This window comes from Dipodomys spectabilis, unplaced genomic scaffold (assembly GCF_019054845.1).
Source record: "Dipodomys spectabilis isolate Male_0828 unplaced genomic scaffold, ASM1905484v1 ptg000175l, whole genome shotgun sequence".
Classification (NCBI taxonomy): Eukaryota; Metazoa; Chordata; class Mammalia; order Rodentia; family Heteromyidae; genus Dipodomys; species Dipodomys spectabilis.
Genome location: NW_024870852.1, coordinates 15067383 through 15085557, shown reverse-complemented (window position 1 = coordinate 15085557; position 18175 = coordinate 15067383). Strand labels below are relative to the sequence as shown.

The window sequence follows — 18175 nt, the reverse complement described above, 5'->3', positions numbered from 1 at the left end:
GCTACTCCAAGCCCAATGAACTGCTGCAGGGCACAGCCGACCATCTGGGGCTGGTTGTAGTATGCAGGGAAAGGTCAGGCTTCCCTAAGAAGGGAACACACAAGGTCATGACAAGGTCATGATGTAATGACACTATAGAGATCAAGACTCCACCTCTTGCCAGGCGCTGGTGGCTCACGCCTGTAATCCTAGCTACTCAGGAGGCTGAGATTTGAGGATCTCGGTTCAAAGCCAGCCCGGGGCAGGAGAGACCGTGAGACTCCCACCTCCAATAAACCACCAGAAAACCGGAAGTGGCGCTGTAGCTCAAGTGGTAGAGCGCTCGCCTTGAGCTGAAGAGCTGAGGGACAGCGCCCAGGCCCAGAGTTCAAGCCCCACGACCGACAAAAAAAAAAAAAAAAAAGACTCCACCTCTTGGCCTGTTCCCCCCTCCACAGGCAAACCCAGACCCAGGCAGGCAACTTACTGCTTGTTTGACTCTGAAGTGCCCAGGCTCACTTGCCCAGGTGCTCTGCCAGCGCCTGAGACTTCCTCTTACTTGTAAGGGAAAATAACAGGAAGGAGGTATTTCTTGCTCCCAAGACCCCAAGAATGACAGCTTTGACTGCATAAATGTTACCTTTCATTCTGAAAGACTGGGTCTTGCTATGAAGCCCGAGTTGAATCTTGGAACTCAGGATTCTCCTGCCTCCAACTGCCAAGTGTTAGTATTATAGATGTGTACGACTATGCTGAGCTAAACACTACCTTTTGGTGTACATGCTAGACCTCACCCGATAAGTATTCATAAAATAAGAAATAAATAGGGCTGGGGAGGTAGCTCAGTGGTAGAGCGTTTGCCTTGCATGCATGAGGCCCTGGGTTCGATTCCTCAGCACCACAAAAGCAGAAAAAAAAAAGCCGGAAGTGGTGCTGTGGCTTAAGTGGTAGAGCGCTAGCCTTGAGCTGAAGAGCTGAGGGACAGCGCCCAGGCCCAGTGTTCAGGCCCAGGACTGGACCGCCCCCCCCAGCAAAAAAAAAAAAAAAAAAAAGAAAGAAAGAAATAGCCACACTGACAAATCTGGGGCTTTTGTTTTTATCTCTTTCAAGGCTTTCAAATGCAATGCGAAATGTCTGTGCCTTCTGTCTGCCTCTGGCCTCCACCTGTCTTCAGTTACTAGTGCCAGAAGCTGATGCCACAGGCTCCGCAGTTCACAGATGCCAGGGGCAACCCAAAGTTCCTCACTGCAACCGTCCAGATAAATGGAACGCTGAAGATCCCCTCCGCCCTTTGTCTCTGTTCTCCCTGGGACATGTTCAATAGATGCAGCCTTGCCCCCTCACACTGTCAGCGTGTGCAGGCTGTGGCTCGAGGCTCCGCCGCTAGGCCTGCTCACCTAGACCACTTCCACTGCCCCCAGAGCCTCTGCTGGACGCTGGGGCTTCCGAGGCGCGGGAGGCCTGCTTGGGCAGGCGGATGGGGACGTAGATGTTGGAGGCACAGTGTTCCTTGAGATACTCTCCTCCCTTTTCCTCATATTCTTTCCTGGTGACCCAGGCTCCATTGTCTTCTAAGTGGTCCAAGGCCCATTCCCGAGCACCATACCAGGCGTCCAGCACGGGGTTCGAGGCGAGCTGAACCTGAAACAAGAAGTGGAATGGGGTCTCGCACTTGGGCTCCTGCCATGGATGTTCTGCGACTCGGTGACAGCCCCTCCCTTCGATCCTCAGAAGTACACACAGAGTCCCCAACCAGATCCCAGATGGTGCAGGACAGTCTCTGCACGCTCCCCACGACACAGCACAGAGCACTGGCTTCCCTAAGCAACGGGGCCCAGCAGCTCTGCCCTGTGCCAGGTGCTGTCAATCAGAACTTTCAGAAAGGGGTGACCTGAGGGTGACAGAAGGAGGCTTCTAACATGGACATGGGGCCTGGGGTCAGCAGACCTACAGGATCCCTCAACTCCTCTGACCTGACCATCTGACTGACCACAGTAACCATCCTGCTCCAAGCAGGCTCCTGTGTGTGGAGCCCTCCTCATCTCCCACGCCTGTCTCCTCTCCTTCCTCCCTCCTCTCCTCCCTCCCTCCAACAGCCATAGGAACTCCAAGCAGGAATAGAGGTTTCAGAATTTCTGGAACAGATGGAGAAAGGGAGGGAGAATAGACACACAAGCCTATGAGAATAACAACTTGCGCAAAGGGGATCCCCCCACCCGCCCCCCGCCCCGCGCCCCGCCCCCTTGTGTGGTGCTACAGATGAAACCCAGGGTCTCACACATGCTAGTGCTTTACCACTGAGTACACCTCCAGCCCCACCATTCTGGCCTAGGAAATGCCAGGGTGACAATGACTATACAGTGCTTGGTAATTTGCCTGATAAAGCAACCAATAAATGGTAACTACCATTACTCCTAATAAGAAATATTGTGGGGCCGGGAATGTGGCTTAGTGGTAGCATGTTTGCCTAGCATGCATGAGGGCCTGGGTTCAATTCTTCAGTACCAAATACACAATAATAAAATTATATTTTAAAAGAAGAAATACTGTAACATCTATGATAAGTAATAGAATTTTACACAGCCACAAAAAGGATGTTTTGGAGGTGGGTGTGATGGCATGCACGCGTAATCTCAGCCACTTGGAAGGCTGAGATAGGAGGACTGAGTTAAAGGACAGCCCAGGTAAAAGTAGCATAAGACCCTACTGGCAAAAAAATGAAAAGCAATAGAACTCTGGGAATGGCACTTGTGTGAGCCCCTGAGTTCAATCCCTAGGACTTAAGGAACAAAAGAAGGATGCTCTGGAATGTATTTATTGACAGAAAACAGCTGATCACAAAAATTTGGAAAAACTAAAATTCTTGCAAACAAAAATCAATGACCTCTTAAAAGGATCAAGTACCATGATCAAGTTACCTTTATCCTGAGGATGCAAGGGTAGTTCAACATATGTAAATAAATATGTATAATACATCACATATACAGGACAAAAATTACATGCTTATGACACAGAAAAAGCCTTTTATGATAAAAGCTCTAAAAAAAAACTGAGAATAGAAGGAATGGTCCTGACTGGTAATGTAGCTTGGTGGCAGAGTGCTTGCCTAGCATGCATGAAGCCCTAGGTTCCTCAGTACCACATACACAGAAAAAGCCGGAAATGGCGCTGTGGTAGACTGTGCTTAAGTGGTAGACTGCTAGCCTTGAGCAAAAGAAGCTCAAAGACAGTGCTCAGGCCCTGAGTTCTAGCCTCAGGACTGGCAAAAGAAAAAAGAAAAGAAAAGAAGGAATGTTCCTAAACTTAAAAGGCATAACAAACCTAGAGTCACTATGCTAAATGAAGAAAAACTGTTACCATTCCCCCCTAAAGTCATGATGGGGACCAATGTGTCCACTGTCCTCATTAACAACATGGCACTAGACAAAAAGAACATGCATATTCACAAGCACGTACCTATATATACGCAACAATATAATAAATATCTACAAATGTATACAGACAAATATACATAAAGCATGATCGTAATTGAGAGTATTTAGGGGGCTGAGGAGAAGGGGAGAGGGAAAAAGAAAGATGGAGGGTATCTGATTTCAAAATATACTGCACTCTGTATAAAGACAGCATAAGGACTATCAATATAATTATTGATGAATTATATGAGGAAATTATATGATGAATTATATGGTGAAAGGGCTGGGGAAAGAGAAAGCAATAAAGAGGACTATTTTTTTCTTTTTTTGCAGTGGTACTGGGCTTGAACTCAGAGCCTGGGCGCTGCCCTTAGCTTTTTCACTCAAGGCTGGTGTTTTACCACTTTAGCCCCACTCCACTTCTGTCTTTTGGGAGAGGGGAGGGTTAATAGGAGATAGAGTCTCACAGACTTTCCAGATGCTGGCTTGGAACCACAATCATCAGATCACAGCCTCCTTACTAGAATTACATGTGTGAGTTGCTGGCACCTGGCTGAGAGGGTTATTCTGAACAAAACATATGCACATCTAAAATGCCATGGTAAAGCCCCTTACTGCAATCCACACATACGCATGCATACATACGCACACAAATACACACACATCAGGAAAATAAGTTATGTTGAAGGGATGAACACCAGCAGGAGAGGGCAGGGCTAATGAAGGTGAATAAAAATAAATATGGTTGAAGTGGTTTGTATGTATGAAAATATAATATTCAAACACATTGAAACTCTTTTAAGAGGAGGAGGAAGTAAGGCAGAGTAATAAAAGAGAAGAGTTTGATCAGGATACATTGTTTACATGTGTAGAAATGTCACAAAGAACTCCCTTAGACAACCAATGTACACTAATAAAACATGTAAAATGCAGGTCAAAGGTCACTAAGAAAGACAGAAATGTCGGGGCTGGGAAGGTGGCTCAGTGGTAGAGCGCCTGCCTTGCATGCATGAGGCCCTGGATTCGATTCCTCAGCACCACATAAGCAAAAAGAAAAAAGCTGGAAGTGGCGCTGTGGCTCAAGTGGTACAGCGCTAGCCTTGAGCTGAAGAGCTGAGGGACAGCGCCCAGGCCCAGAGTTCAGCCCCACAACCGGACCCAAAAGAAAAAAGACAGAAATGTCAATAATGATTATCTCTAAGTGGATCTGACAATATCTTTTCTTTTTCATTTTACTTTTGCAATCAGAAAATCAATAACTGCTATTCTCAAACAGTTAAGTGAACAACTAGTACCTGGAAAGAAGACTGAAAGGGCCTCATCTCCAGCAGTTCCTTTTCAATCCTGGCTTTCATCCCTGGATACATCACATTCCCACCAGTGAGGAAAATATTCTGGACCAGTGTTTCCTGAACAGCCTTTGGGTACCTAGAAGAGAAATGACCCTCTAACATCGAAGACAATGCAGACATAGAAATGAAGCTCTTCTTTGAATCTACTTGAAAAGTTAAAAAAAAAAAATCAACCTGTAATCCTAGCTACTTAGAAGGCTGAAGGATTGTGGTTTACAGTCAGACAAGTCAGAAAAGTCTGAAAAACCCCATCTTTGACTAGGCAGCAAAAAGATTAGCTTGAGGTGTGATTTAAGTGGCAGAGGACCAACTGTATGCAAGAAAGCCAAGCAAGTGGAAGGCCAAGTTCTAGTCCTGGTAGTAACAGAAAAATAAATAGTCAGGTATTGGTGGCTCACATCTGTCATCCTAGCGACTCAGACTGAGATCTGAGGATCACGGTTTGAAGCCATCCTGGGCATGAAAGTCTGTGAGACTCTATCTCCAGTTGAGCTATGGCTCAAAAGTGGTAGAGTGTTAGCCTTAAGCAAAAAAGCTCAGCGACAGTGCTCTGGCTGAGTTCAAGCTCCAAGACCAACAGAAAGAAGCCAAACTCAATTTTTATTAGTATCTCCACAGAGAATGCCAGTACAATGTTTCCGATTATATACTCAAAACCTCAATCTGAATGTTCAATTATCCAAATCGTCCAATATGTTCTAGTCATTTCCTTAATATGACTAGAACTTTTCTGGTTTTCTAACCAGAACCATCACCACAATCAAAATATAAACACTTCTATACCTTAGAAGATTTGCTTCCTCTCAAGTTGTGGGCTCATCTTTCTACTTGGCCCTTTTTTGCCTTGAGTTTTGTTTTGTTTTTGCTTGTTGTTTAGGTTTATTTTTTATTTTTGTTTTTTGTTTTTTCTAAATCAATAACAAAGCTAGAACTCAGGTCTTGTGTTCTCACTTGGCTTGCTTGCTCGCTCATGGATGGAGTGCTACCACTTAAGCTATTTTGTTAAGTTAATTGGAGATGGAATATTGGAGTTTTCTGATTTGATACCTTCAAATCAACTATTTTGTTTTGTTTTTGAGATGGAGCCTCACTATGCTGCCCAGGCTGATCTTCCACCCATGGTCTCAAGTGATCACACCTCAACACCTCAAGTAGCTGGGACTAAAGGCCCCAATTATACCTGAATTTTATCTTTAATATCTTTTTGTTATTCGTTAAGAGTGTTCGATCATTTTCTCATCACTAATGAGACACACCTCAAATCTGCTCAAAGTAGCTACAAAAACATTTTCCTTAGCTAAGTGCACTTTCTCTATTCTACCCAAGGCATCAAGCACTACTGATCCCTGCTTGTCCAACATGAATCACAACACTCTCATCCAGGAAAATGCGTGTGTGCGCGCGCGCGCGCGCGCGCGCGCGCGTGTGTGCGTGCGTGCGTGCGTGCGTGCGTGTGTGTGTGTGTGTGTGTGTGTGTGTGTGTAGAGGGAGGTGGGTCCCTATAGAAATGTAAACTCTTCTATAAATAGATAGCCACAGGAAAGAAAACATTTTCATAAGCATTGCAGTATTTTGAGAGTGACTTAAAATCATTAGTCTTACCAGGTGTGGTGGCACACACCTGTAATCCCAGTTCTCTGGGAGGCTGAGGCAGGATTGCAAGTCTGAGGCCAGACTGGGATACATATTAAAAACATTGTCTAAAAAATAAAGAATAAATAAAACCACTAGTCTCTAATAATGTGAAGCTTTACAAAAAGCTAGTGCCCCTGGGACCATGCTGTTCAAATTTCGGAGAAGTTCTAAAAGCTCTTCCAGTGAACCGGTACACCCACACCCAGAGAACATCTGCAGAGCCCCTATATGCAGGCCTGGTGACAGAGACGGTGACTACCTGGGCACAGCAGATAAATAAGTGGAAAGAACTGCTGGGCAGATTTGGCCAGATTTTTCAACCCCAACTCAGGAGTCACCATCTCACCTGTCCAGAATGTACTGAAGAGTCTCCGCCACACCCGCCTGCTCTTCTCCAATGAGAGATGGCTGGAAAATAATTTCTGGAGCTCGAATTCTTTCTGTCCCAACAAACAGCTGATGGTACGCTGCCAAGTTAAACACGGGCTTTAAAAACCCAAGGTTTAAGAGATATTTTTAGACCATAATGATACTCACCTCATTTGCCACTTTCCTACACTATTGCAGGGGTAGTTTCTGCCCTGTGTTCACGCCAGAGAGCAGGTCCAGCCTCTCCCCAGCTCTCCTGACTTCCTAATCCAGTTCTCTAGCCTTGTTCTACCATGGAGCAAACCAGCTTTTAACACTGCAGGTGCCCTGCTCCCATCCCTGAGGTAGGAGCTTCATGGAGAGTGGTGGCGCATGTCTACCCAGGGCTGGCTAGGTCCTTATTCAGCAAGAACACCCCCTGAAGGCCTCAATGACAGAAACATGGACACCAATGAGGCCTAAGTGTAGTGGCACCAGCACAACATAAAAGAAAGCTCTACACGCCAGTCTGCAAGCCCAAGACTGCAGTCACTCGGCCACACACTCCTGCCAGGGCAGCAGCCGCTTAGATTGTGGTACTAGACTTCCTGCATCAGGAAATTCTGGCTGATACTGGATATATGGGTACCCCTCTTCTAGAAAAGACAACCAGGATGTTAGAAACAGCCTGGCCAGGCATTTATGTCCACAGGTTCAAAATGCATTCATGGTCTGGGTAGCAGAAGCCAAACCTGGACAGTGGCAGCAACAGGCTTCTCCACTTCAGGTGCTTCCTCTGAGAACAAGGGCTCGAAATCATTCATGCTGTCCACGTCCTCCAGAGATGGCTCCAGGGGCTCCAGGTCAGGGGTCTAAGAACAGAAGCCAACTGAATAAACAAAACCAAACGCCCTGCCCCTCCCTTCTATCAGATCACAGTCCTCAAAAATGAATTAGGATCTTGCTCAATGTTTCAAAAGCTTATATAAAAACTGTAAATCTTTCCTAAGCCACCGAAAAAAAGAACACACATAAACAAAAGACTAAAAAGGCAAGAATGGGCTGCTTGTATTGCCTTCCTTTCCTTCTTACATAACCTTCACCAACTCCTGCCTTTTTTTTTTTTCTTTTCCAGTCCTGGAGCTTGAACTCAGTTTAGACACTGTCCCTAAGCTTCTCTGTGCTCAAGGCTAGCACTCTGCCACTTGGGCCACAGTGCTACTTCTGGCTTTTTCTGAGTAGTTTATGGAGATAAGAGTCTCATGCACTTTTCTGCCCAGGCTGGCTTCAACCCACAATCCTCAGATCTCAGCCTCCTGAATAACAAGAATTCCAAGTGTGAGCTACTGGAGCGCAGCAACCTCTGCCTTCTTTAAAGCCTTCTAGTCATGCCAACTGCAGGTTAGGACTTAGGGAGACAGGTGGCTTGGACCAGTGACACACCCACACATACTATTATGGGGAACAGGGTGTGACAACGGGGGTCTTACAAGAGCTAGACTATCAGGAAAGCTACGCACATCTCTAAATAACAATGTGTATGCCAGTACCAGTAAGCTTAACCTCCAGTCCCTGACAGCATGTGACTAAAGGCTGCACTAACAGTATGTATGCCAACACTAGTGAGCTTAACTTCCAGTCCCCTACCCCAGGTAACTGAAGGCTCCATGACAGCAGAGCCCTTCCTATCCATGGAGCCTCACAGAGCAGCTTTGCTAGCCGACAGTGACTCCAGGTCACTGGGCATGCTGACACCCACTAAGGAGGGCTCAGGACCTGTAGGTTTGGTCAGTTGTGGGGCCTGAATTCAGGGCCTAGGCGTTGTTCCTGAGCTCTTTTGCTCAAGGCTAGTGCTCTACCACTTTGAGCCACAGTGCTACTTCCAGCTTCTTCTGAGTAGTTTATTAGAGATAAAAGTTTCACAGAATTTCCTGCCCAGCCTCCTAAGTATCTAGGACAGGCTTGAGCCACAAGCACACAGCTCTACCTTGTGATTCTTACTCTCCACTCTCCCTCACTTGTGTTTTATCTTGACCCTTCAACCTTCAACCTTCTAAAGGTTGAGAGAGCATCTTAAATCCTAAGTTAGGCTGCCCAATCTTCTGGCTTCTCTCTTTGCTGACTGCTCTTTTAATCCATCCCCCTCCCTCCTCCCTACCCCCAGCTCCCTGGGCAAATCTATTAGATGCTGTCAAAAAATTCATAAACCATGTACAAAGCACAAGTTCTGTCCTTAGGGAACATTACAATGGAAGGAAGGAAGAAGCCAATGATGGCTACAGTGCATCAAATAAAACATGAGTGCAAAGGGGAAGGGAGAGTATGACAAACTATGAAACAATACACTCAACCCAAAGGAGCAGGCCAGGCTCAAGCAGCATCACATAACAGGTATCAGTGGTCCTGCTAGCCTACTGGTGGGTGCACTCTCCTCCCAGGAGTGAGGTCTTCTGGCCAGACCTAACGGTGGGACACAGTTTCAGAGCCATCACCATCTGCACCACTATGATCCTACTAACATCACTCATCTCCTGTCTCCTCTCACACTTGCTCTCAACACCTTGGACGGCTGCCTTCTCCACTCTGTGGCCTCTAAAGGGTGCTCCCTCACAAGGCCCTCATCACCTCGGGTTTGCTGTCCACCACATCCACCTCGAGGTTGACCTCTGCCTGAGGGATTTTCTGCTTGGCTTGCTCCACAGCCGAACTGAGCTTTCGTAGGTAGGACTGCAATTCTTCTGGGGAGTCCATGTTCAGCTCCATTAGAGCCTTGTGAAACTGATCCATCTGGCCATCCTCTAGAAGTTCCTGAAACCAGAGCAGTCAGAATTCTCCCTCAAAGACAAACAGTGCAATCACAAACCAGGAAGAAAGAGAAGTGGCTTAAAAGCCAAACAAGGAAGTGCATCAGAGGGGTTCGTAGGACTCCCCAGCACCTTTTCCCAAAACTACATGCCAGCCTTCCTCTCCAGCTGTCTAGGCTAGCGTCACATTCTGGTTTCAGGACCATTTGATATGATGACAGATGTCAGAAATGCTGTCATTTGTGGGGGAAGGAGTTACTGCCTGAAGATGATGATGATACTGTCCCCTGATCTGACCCCAGACAACTGTGTGTCACTGTGAGAATCCATCCAGATGTATACTTTGCACTAGGCATGCGACACTTAACACCTGCTGTAACACTGGGCTCAACACTATTAATCTCTCTGAGTTTTCTCTTTTTGTGGTGTGCCGTTTTGACGTCAGGGCATCACACTTGCTAGGCAAGAGCTCTACCACATGCCATACCTCCAGCCCTATAGTTCTGACCTCGATTCTGAGGATTCCAGAGGTGACTTAGATAGATGACACATTTTTTTTGGGGGGGGGTCCAGTCGTGGGGCCTGAACTCTGGGCCTGGGCACTGTCCCTCAGCTCTTCAGCTCAAGGCTAGCACTCTACCACTTGAGCTACAGCGCCACTTCCAGCTTTTTTTTTTCTGCTTATGTGGTGCTGAGCAATCGAACCCAGGGCCTCATGCATGCAAGGCAAGCGCTCTACCACTGAGCCACCTTCCCAGCCCCTAGATGACACATTTCTAACTGGGGAAATCAGAGGTGTCACCTTCCAGCACATGCCATCACCTGTACATAGAGCAGCCGGTCCAGCCGCTCCTGATCTAGCTGCAGCTTCTCCTCCCGCCGCCTGGCATTGAGCTCCTGCAGCCTCCGCAGCTGCTGCTGCCTCCGCTCTTGCTTTTCCTCAGCCGTCAGGGTGCTGCCCAGGAGCTTGCTGGAGAATGGGAGCTGCATCTTGTGGACGTTGTTCTCATAATAATCAGGACACCGCCACTTCTGCAATTCTTCAAGAAACGATTTTGGAACCGGAAATGCAAAATGTTAGAACAAAAATAAAACTTTCTTTTTAATTTAACAAGTTCTGCTTTCTCTCAAAAATGTTCAACCTTTGAGCCAGGTGCCAGTGGTTCATGCCACTGAAAATAGGAGAATCATGGTTTGAGGCCAATCCAGGCAGAAAAGCTTATGAGACCTTTCTTTTCAATCATAGCAATGATGTGTATGTATCAAAACAAACAAACATGTTTAACTTCAGGAAAAAGCTGTAATATGTTGTACAATTCCAAGACCTGTATTGGAGGAAAGTTATAAAGCAACCTTTTTGAAGAGACCCTCTTAATCTAAGTTATCAGTTCCTTAAATAATTTTAGATAGTGAATACTACAAAGGGGAAGGAGGTGCTAATAAAAAGGGGGGGCGGAGATTTGAGGACATGTAAGCAAGTAGAGCCACACTGGCACCAATGTAAGGAATGCCCCAGGACACCCTGAAGCTGCAGGCACAAGTCCATCCCCCACACTACCTTCCACGTAGTCCTCAGCAATGTAGCTGTGCTCATGCAGGATCTCCTCCATGCGGCTGAGAGTGATGGCCGCCAGGTGCCCAGGGTACTTCAGCTGCAGGAGTCGCTGGAGGTAACCAGCTGCCTGGCTTCCTCCAAGATTGATGCGTTTGCAGTTTTTGGCATCTAGTCTATAATCAAGCAGCAGAAAACAACACTGAAAATTCTGGCAACATAGAGGACAAGCTATGGAACATGTTGGGAGAAATAGGTGAGTTTAATTTTTTTTTTTAATTTTATTTTATTTGAGAACATACTGTACAGAAGGGTTACAATTACATGGGCAGGATAATGCATACATTTCTTACCAAGCATTGCAGCCTCCTCCTTTGTTTACCCTTCACCTCCCTTCCCAGCCTCCCCCCTCCCCCCGACCCAATCCTTCCCTCCCTCCCCCCAATAGGTGAGTTTAATTTAGACAAAGAAACAGACTAACAGGGGGACATAAAACCCCACAACTGAAAGGCACCAAAATTTCCTTGGTCCAACCCTTAGCCAGGAAGGAATTCCTAGTCCACATCTAGACAGACATAAGGCAATCTAACTCCTAGCCAGGATTTCAGAAAGAAACAAGGTTCAACAGAAAGAACGCATATTCCAAAATCGGCAATTCTCAAACCATAGTCGTCAGACCAACTATCCTAGAATTAGCTGGGGAAAATGTCAAATGAGCCCATTCCAGAGCCCATTTGGTCTGGGCTAGACCTGGAAACCTGCAGCTTAACAAGCTTCCCAAGTGATTCTAGTGCAGGCCACATTTGAAAAGCATTTCCCTACACTCTACTTCCACTAGTTCAATCCAAGTGAGTAACTCCACACAAACCAGCCTCCTGTAATCTCCTATGGGCTAGATCCCTTTCATATGAACCCAAGTGGAAAACCAGTGTTAACTTTTCTTTTTTGGCTAGCTGGCTGGTTTGTTGGTTTGTGACAATGTCTCCCTATGTAGCCCGTGCTAGCCTCATACTTACAGCTCTGCCTTTGCTCCCAAGAAGCGGGGACTACAGTACAACACCAGCCTGGCTTCTAAGTTTATTTTCTTTTCTCTTTAGCTTTATTTTTGGTTTTTTTGTTCGTCGTGGGGCTTGAACTCTGGGCCTGGGTGCTGTCCCTGTACTCTTCAGCTCAAGGCAAGCACTCTACCACTTGAGCCACAGCTCCACTTCCAGTTTTCTAGTGGTTTATTGGAGATAAGAGTCTCACGGACTTTTGTGCGCGGGCTGGCTTTGAACCACAATCCTCAGATCTCAGCCTCAGTAGCTAGGATTACAGGCATGAGCCACCAGCGCCGGGCCTAAGTTTATTTTCTTAATTTGAGAAAGTAGGAGTTGCAAATCACTAAGAAGGTGCTGCATACTGAAATGCTGACATAGTGGTAGAGCGTAAACCTGAGCTTAAGAGCAGCACCTAGGTCCTGAGTTCAAGTTCCAGGACAGGGCAGGACAGGGCAAAGGAAAGGACAGCATAGGAAAAACGAAAGGAAAGGCTGATGTTACATCATACCTCACCAGGAGATGCCAGCAGAGAGCAGGATATTCTCCAAACTGATAATTTCCGAGTCTTCAAGGAAAATAATTTTCTCTCAACACAACATAAAAATCATGCTGCTGCTGGGCACTACTGGCTCACACCTGTATTCCTAGCTACCCAGAAGCTGAGATCAGAGGATTGTGGTTCAAAGCCAGCCTCGGCAGGAAAGTCCATGAGACTCTTATCTCCAATAAACCACCAGAAAACCACAAGTGGTGTTGTAGCTCAAGTGGTAGAGTGCTCACCTGGAGCTGAATAGCTGAGGGACAGTACCCAGGCCCAGAGTTCAAGCCCCATGATTGACCAAAAAAAAAAAAAAAAAAATCATGCTACTTTATTTTTGCATATTCTCCTTATATAAAGAACTCCGGGGGGCTGGGAAGGTGGCTCAGTGGTAGAGTGCTTGCCTTTACATGCATGAGGCCCTGGGTTCGATTCCTCAGCACCACATAAGCAAAAAGAAAAAAGCCAGAAGTGGCACTGTGGCTCGAGTGGTAGAGCGCTAGCCTTGAGGTGAGGAGCTGAGGGACAGCGCCCAGGCCCAGAGTTCAGGCCCCATGATCGGACCCCAAAAAAAAAACAAAAAAGAACTCCATACTTACGAAGGTTATTATTGGGAGAAAAACCCACAATAGGTCTCACTAAACTCAATGCCACATATTGTGCCACGAATAGTCAATTGCTACACAATTTGCTCAGTGCCATTGCCCACATCACCTCTTCTCATCCTTAGGAGAACTCTGGAACGGCTGCTTCCCCAGATTTACAAACTATCAAACTATGAGGCTAAGTGCCTAGTCCTTAGCAGAACTGCAAATCTAGGCCCCCATCACTAATCTAAAATCTATCCTGTAATACACACTTCTTGTGCAAGGTGAGAAACTTCAGGAGGGCAAAACACTGGCTTTGTCATTTATCAGATAAAAACTACTTTTGTTTAAAAAAAATCAGAAAGACAAACTACAAACTAGTCTTGCCTTTATTCAACTCAGAATTTTTTTTTTTTTTTTTGGTCATGGGCCTGAACTCTGGATCTGGGTGCTGTCCCTCAGCTCTTCAGCTCAAGGCTAGCGTTCTACCACTTGAGCCACAGCACTACTTCTGGCTTTTTTCTGCTTATGTGGTGCTAAGGAATCGAACCCAGGGCCTCATGCATGCAAAGCAAGCGCTCTACCCTGAGACACCTTCCCAGCCTTCAATTCAGAAATTTTTTTGGTGGCCATAAAGTTTGAACTAACTGAAAGCCTCAAGCTTGCTGGACAAACATTCTATGGCTAAAGTCACACCCTTATCCTTTTTGTTTTGTTATTTTTCTAAGAGGATCTTGGCTTTTCCCCTGGCTGACTTGGACTTCTATCTGCCTATTTATGCTTCCCATGTCCTTGAGATGGCAAGTGCAGACCAATGTACCCAACTTTTCATGGCCTCAAACTATGTAATCTTCCATGTAGTCTTAGCCTCCCAAATAGTTAAGATCACAACCTTGAGCCACTATGCCTGACTTCTACCCAGAATTTTTTTTTTTTAAGTATTAAGAGACTGAACTCAGAATCTTAACTTGCCGGTCAAGCATTCAACCACTTGAACCACACCCTCTTGCCCCTTTCTACACTACGTAATTGTTGTTGTTGGTGGTGGTGGTGGTGGTGGAGGTTTTTTTGTTTTTGGTTAGTCATGGGGTTTGAACTCTGGCCTGGGCGCTGTCCCTGAGCTCTTCAGCTCAAGGCGAGCACTAGACCACTTGAGCTAGCACCACTTCTGGTTTTCTAGTGGTTAAGAGCACTAGACCACTTGAGCTAGCACCACTTCTGGTTTTCTAGTGGTTAATTGGAGATAAGGAGCTCAGGGACTACTTTCTGCCCAGGTAGGCTTTGAACCGTGATCCCCAGATCTCAGCCTCCTGAGTAGCTAGGATTTCAGGCGTGAGCCACCAGCACACAGCTCACACTGGTTATTTTCAAAGTAGGGTCCTCACTTTACATGTACGCTGGACTTCAATCCTCCTAATTATGTTTCTCTGTATCACATTGGGGAGAGAGATGCATAGTACTGTGCCTAGCCATTGTCCTTTCCCTACAGCTGAACGAATAGGCAGGTGCCACTGTGCCCAGCCATTTGGCTGAGATGAAATCTCTCAAACTTTTTTGCCTGGGCTGACTTTAAACCATGATCCTCCAATCTTAACCTCCCAAGGAGCTATGATTAGAGGCTTGAGCCACCATACTCAGGGAACTCAGAAAATTTTGCTAAGTGCCTAATATGTGTCAGGAACCATAACTGAACAGAAAAATAATTAACAATAATGCTTAACTAACTTTTTCTAGCCAGGTGCCAATGGCTCACACCTGAAATCCTAGCTACTTAGGAGGCTGACACCTGAGAACTGCAGTTCAAAGCCAGCCTGGGTAGGAAAGTCTGTGAGACTCAACTCCAACAGACTACTCAGAAAAAGCCAAAAGTGGTGCTGTGGCTCAAGTGGTAGAAAGCTAGCCTTGAGTGCAGACAGGCTTAGGGATAGAGCCCAGGCCCTGAATTCAAGCCCCAGGACCAGCAAAAACAAAAACAAAAACATAAACACACCAACTTTTTCTTAACCTTTATGTATCTTCAGTCTGAATGAGATTACAAGCCTCTAATCCCAGCTATTCAGAAGCAAGACCAAAGTTAGCTCAAGACCCAATCTAAAAAGCAACCTTAAAAAAAGGGGCGGGGGGGGGGGGGGGGGAGGGACTGGGAAGGTGGCTCAATGGTAGAGTGCTTGCCTTGCATGCATGAGGCCCTGGGTTCGATTCCTCAGCACCACATTAACAAAAAAAGCCGGAAGTGGCACTGTGGCTCAAGTGGTAGAGTGCTTGCTTTGAGCTGAAGAGCTGAGGGACAAAGTGCCCAGGCCCAGAGTTCAAGCCCAGGACTGGCAAAAAAAAAAAAAAAGAGGGAGATTGGGAATGGTTCAAGTGGTAAATCAAGCATCAGGCTCTGATTTAAACCCCAGCAGTGAAAAAAAAATTTTTTTAAATACAAAATACACTAGAATGCAAAGCTAGTATAAATTAAATGTATCCAATGATTCATTCAAAACATTTTTATTGAGTTGTCTACTAGCTGCAGACACTGAATTAACCATCTCCCCACAAAGTAGAATTATAACCTTCTAGAAGTATGGATTTAGAAAAGAAACCATTTACTCCAACTCCCTCCAGGAGATCCCAGAGAACCAGTGCAGAGACTGACTCAAAGTTACACAGTGATGCAGGTCAGAGCTAAGCCCCAGTCTGCAGTCTACTATCTGCTTCCTCCTCTCTAAGTGTAATAGGCACCAAAAACATCGCAAAATAACCCTCAAATGCACAGGAACAGCTCACCTTCCTTCCAAGATGGGTAAAATGTGAGTACACTGGTGTCCAGATGAAATGATAAGCCCACTGGAGGCTGAGTTCTTTGGCCTATTGTGGTAAAAGCTGAAGAGGCCATCGATCCCATAGGCAACCTTGGGAATCCTGTAGCATTCAAAGAGGAGCTCCGACATCATTTGGCGTGAATACAGCGGGTTGCACACAGGTTCAGTCAAAACGATGGGATGATCCACACAACCCTACTTTGAAAGAAAAGGACAAACTGAGTAACAATAGAGCCCCCAAATTCTTACTGCAGAGCAGATATGCTTTAGGGGTCTAAGTAAAAACCTGTTTAGGAGCAATTACAAAACATCCATGTCAGTGGGGCGCCGCTGGCTCACACCTGTAGTAATCCTAGCTACTCAGAAGGCTGAGATCTCATAATCACGGTTCAAAGCCAGCCCAGACTCTTATCTCCAATAAACCACTCAGAAAACCAGAAGTGGCTCAGTGGCTTAAATACTAAAGCACTAGCCTTGAGCTGAAGAGCTGACAGACAGCGTTCAGGCCCAGAGTTCAAGCCCCCAAGACCAACAACAACAACAACAAAAATCTATCTCATCTGATTTGGACTTCACGTTGGAAAATAACAAAGTAGGATCCACTTAAGACTATTTAAATAGGCCTCGTCCAAACTGTTACTAAATTGTGATGGCTCTATCTTCAAGATAGCTCCAGCACATAGGTTATAGAGACGCTCTGGTGATACAAGTCACAACACTGCTCTGCTCAACACCTGAAGTGCAACACTCCCTATTTCATGTACAGGGCAAAAATCTACAAGGTCTATACCTTGCTGGCACCTGGCAGGCAGTACCTGCTCCAGACAATCCCCTTCCCTGTGGCTGTCCTACCATGATGGTCAGATCACACTCGGTCCTTCACTCGCTTTCTCCAAGTCATTCCTCAATCAAACGCTATAGGCAAGCGCCCATCTCATAGAAGAACTGCAGGTCTCTTCCTCCTATTGGAATATCTTCGCCTCAACCACGGGACGTTTTCTGCTAGGCTCATAGATGTATTCCAACCGACTAAACCCGCACGTAGCGGATGCGAAACGCAACTTGGTGAACAAACGAACGAATGAATGAATGTGCCCTTCTACCCCAAGAGTTCAAAAGCGGCCTCGGGCCAGAGCTTCCAGAAGGACCGCTAGGACGTCTACCCCGCCCACCGCCCTCGCCCCGCCCACCGCCCTCGCCCCGCCCACCGCCCTCGCCCCGCCCACCGCCCTCGCCCCGCCCACCGCCCTCGCCCCGCCCACCGCCCTCGCCCCGCCCACCGCCCTCGCCCCGCCCACCGCCCTCGCCCCGCCCACCGCCCTCGCCCCGCCCACCGCCCTCGCCCCGCCCACCGCGCCCTCACCTGCGAGGAGACGCCCAGGTGCTGGAAGCTGTAGTCCAGCAGCAGCTCCTGCAGCTCCAGGTTGACGGGCACGTTGCGGTCGAAGGGCGAGCGCAGCATCCAGCGCAGCGGCTCCAGGCTCCCCAGCGCGTGGCCCACCTGCGGGCCCGCCCCGCCCCGCGCCGCGCCCCGCCCGCGGGCGCACACGGCGCGGAACTGCAGGCGCGGCTCCAGGCCCGGGTCTCCCCCAGGGCACGCCCAGCCGGCGCGGGCCTGGAAAGATCCGTTGTCCAGCACCAGAGGCAGCGGCCCCGGCGCCACGGGCTCGGCCTCGGGCACGGGATCCGGCGCGGCGCGGGCGTCGCGGAACGAGAACACGTTCGCAGCCATCTTGGCGCGCCGGCCCCGCCCCTCACGCAGTACGCGCCGACGCCGCGAGTTCCCGTCCGCGGCGTGACGCCGCGCGGCTGAAGCCCTGAGGTACCTTACAACCTGCGCTGGCCACCTCACCTCACTGGCCCCTGGCGGCCTAGTTAGCACTCGAGGCCTCTCAGCCCCTTAAGTCCTAGCTGAAAACTGCCTGTCTCCCAAACAAACGGCTTAACCACGCTCCTTCGCTCTCATTGGACTACTGGCCAGGAAGCCCCGCCTCCCTCCGGAGCGCCGTTAGGCCACGCCCTTCGTGGAGCACAACCTGACACCACCTCTTTGATGGACACGCCCATTTCCGGGAACGTACCCCACCGCCCCGCCCCTTCGCGTTTCCCTCAGCCTGTCC

The 18175-nt window shown here is 47.7% G+C and overlaps 1 protein-coding gene across 2 annotated transcripts; it reads right to left on the bottom strand.

Moving 5' to 3' along the window:
* Nucleotides 1–1078: 1078 nt before the first annotated feature.
* On the bottom strand, nucleotides 1079–17874 carry Actr5 (actin related protein 5). Of its 2 annotated transcripts, none has more exons than XM_042694471.1 (9): nucleotides 17419–17869; nucleotides 16021–16250; nucleotides 11090–11259; nucleotides 10354–10571; nucleotides 9353–9535; nucleotides 7480–7599; nucleotides 6726–6865; nucleotides 4688–4820; nucleotides 1079–1620 (listed from the first exon to the last, which is right to left on the bottom strand). In XM_042694471.1, the coding sequence occupies exons 1-9, from the start codon at nucleotides 17785–17787 to the stop codon at nucleotides 1363–1365; spliced, it is 1821 nt and encodes a 606-aa protein (XP_042550405.1). In that variant the 5' UTR covers nucleotides 17788–17869; the 3' UTR covers nucleotides 1079–1362. The 2 variants fall into 2 exon arrangements, 1 of the variants encoding a protein (XP_042550405.1); XR_006149680.1 differs by having other exon boundaries at nucleotides 1538–1620; nucleotides 6726–6846; nucleotides 17419–17874.
* Between the last annotated feature and the right edge of the window lie 301 nt (nucleotides 17875–18175).

What these genes read in the sequence shown, in the direction of transcription:
- Actr5 (XM_042694471.1), bottom strand. Translation starts at nt 17,787, where the DNA reads ATGGCTGCGAACGTGTTCTCGTTCCGCGACGCCCGCGCCGCGCCGGAT. An exon ending in ACCGGCTGCTCTATGTACAG is followed by an intron (nt 9,536 to 10,353) that starts GTGATGGCATGT and finishes CTCTGGTTTCAG; the next exon opens with GAACTTCTAGAGGATGGCCA. An exon ending in TGGTGGACAGCAAACCCGAG is followed by an intron (nt 7,600 to 9,352) that starts GTGATGAGGGCC and finishes TTCTGTTCTTAG; the next exon opens with ACCCCTGACCTGGAGCCCCT.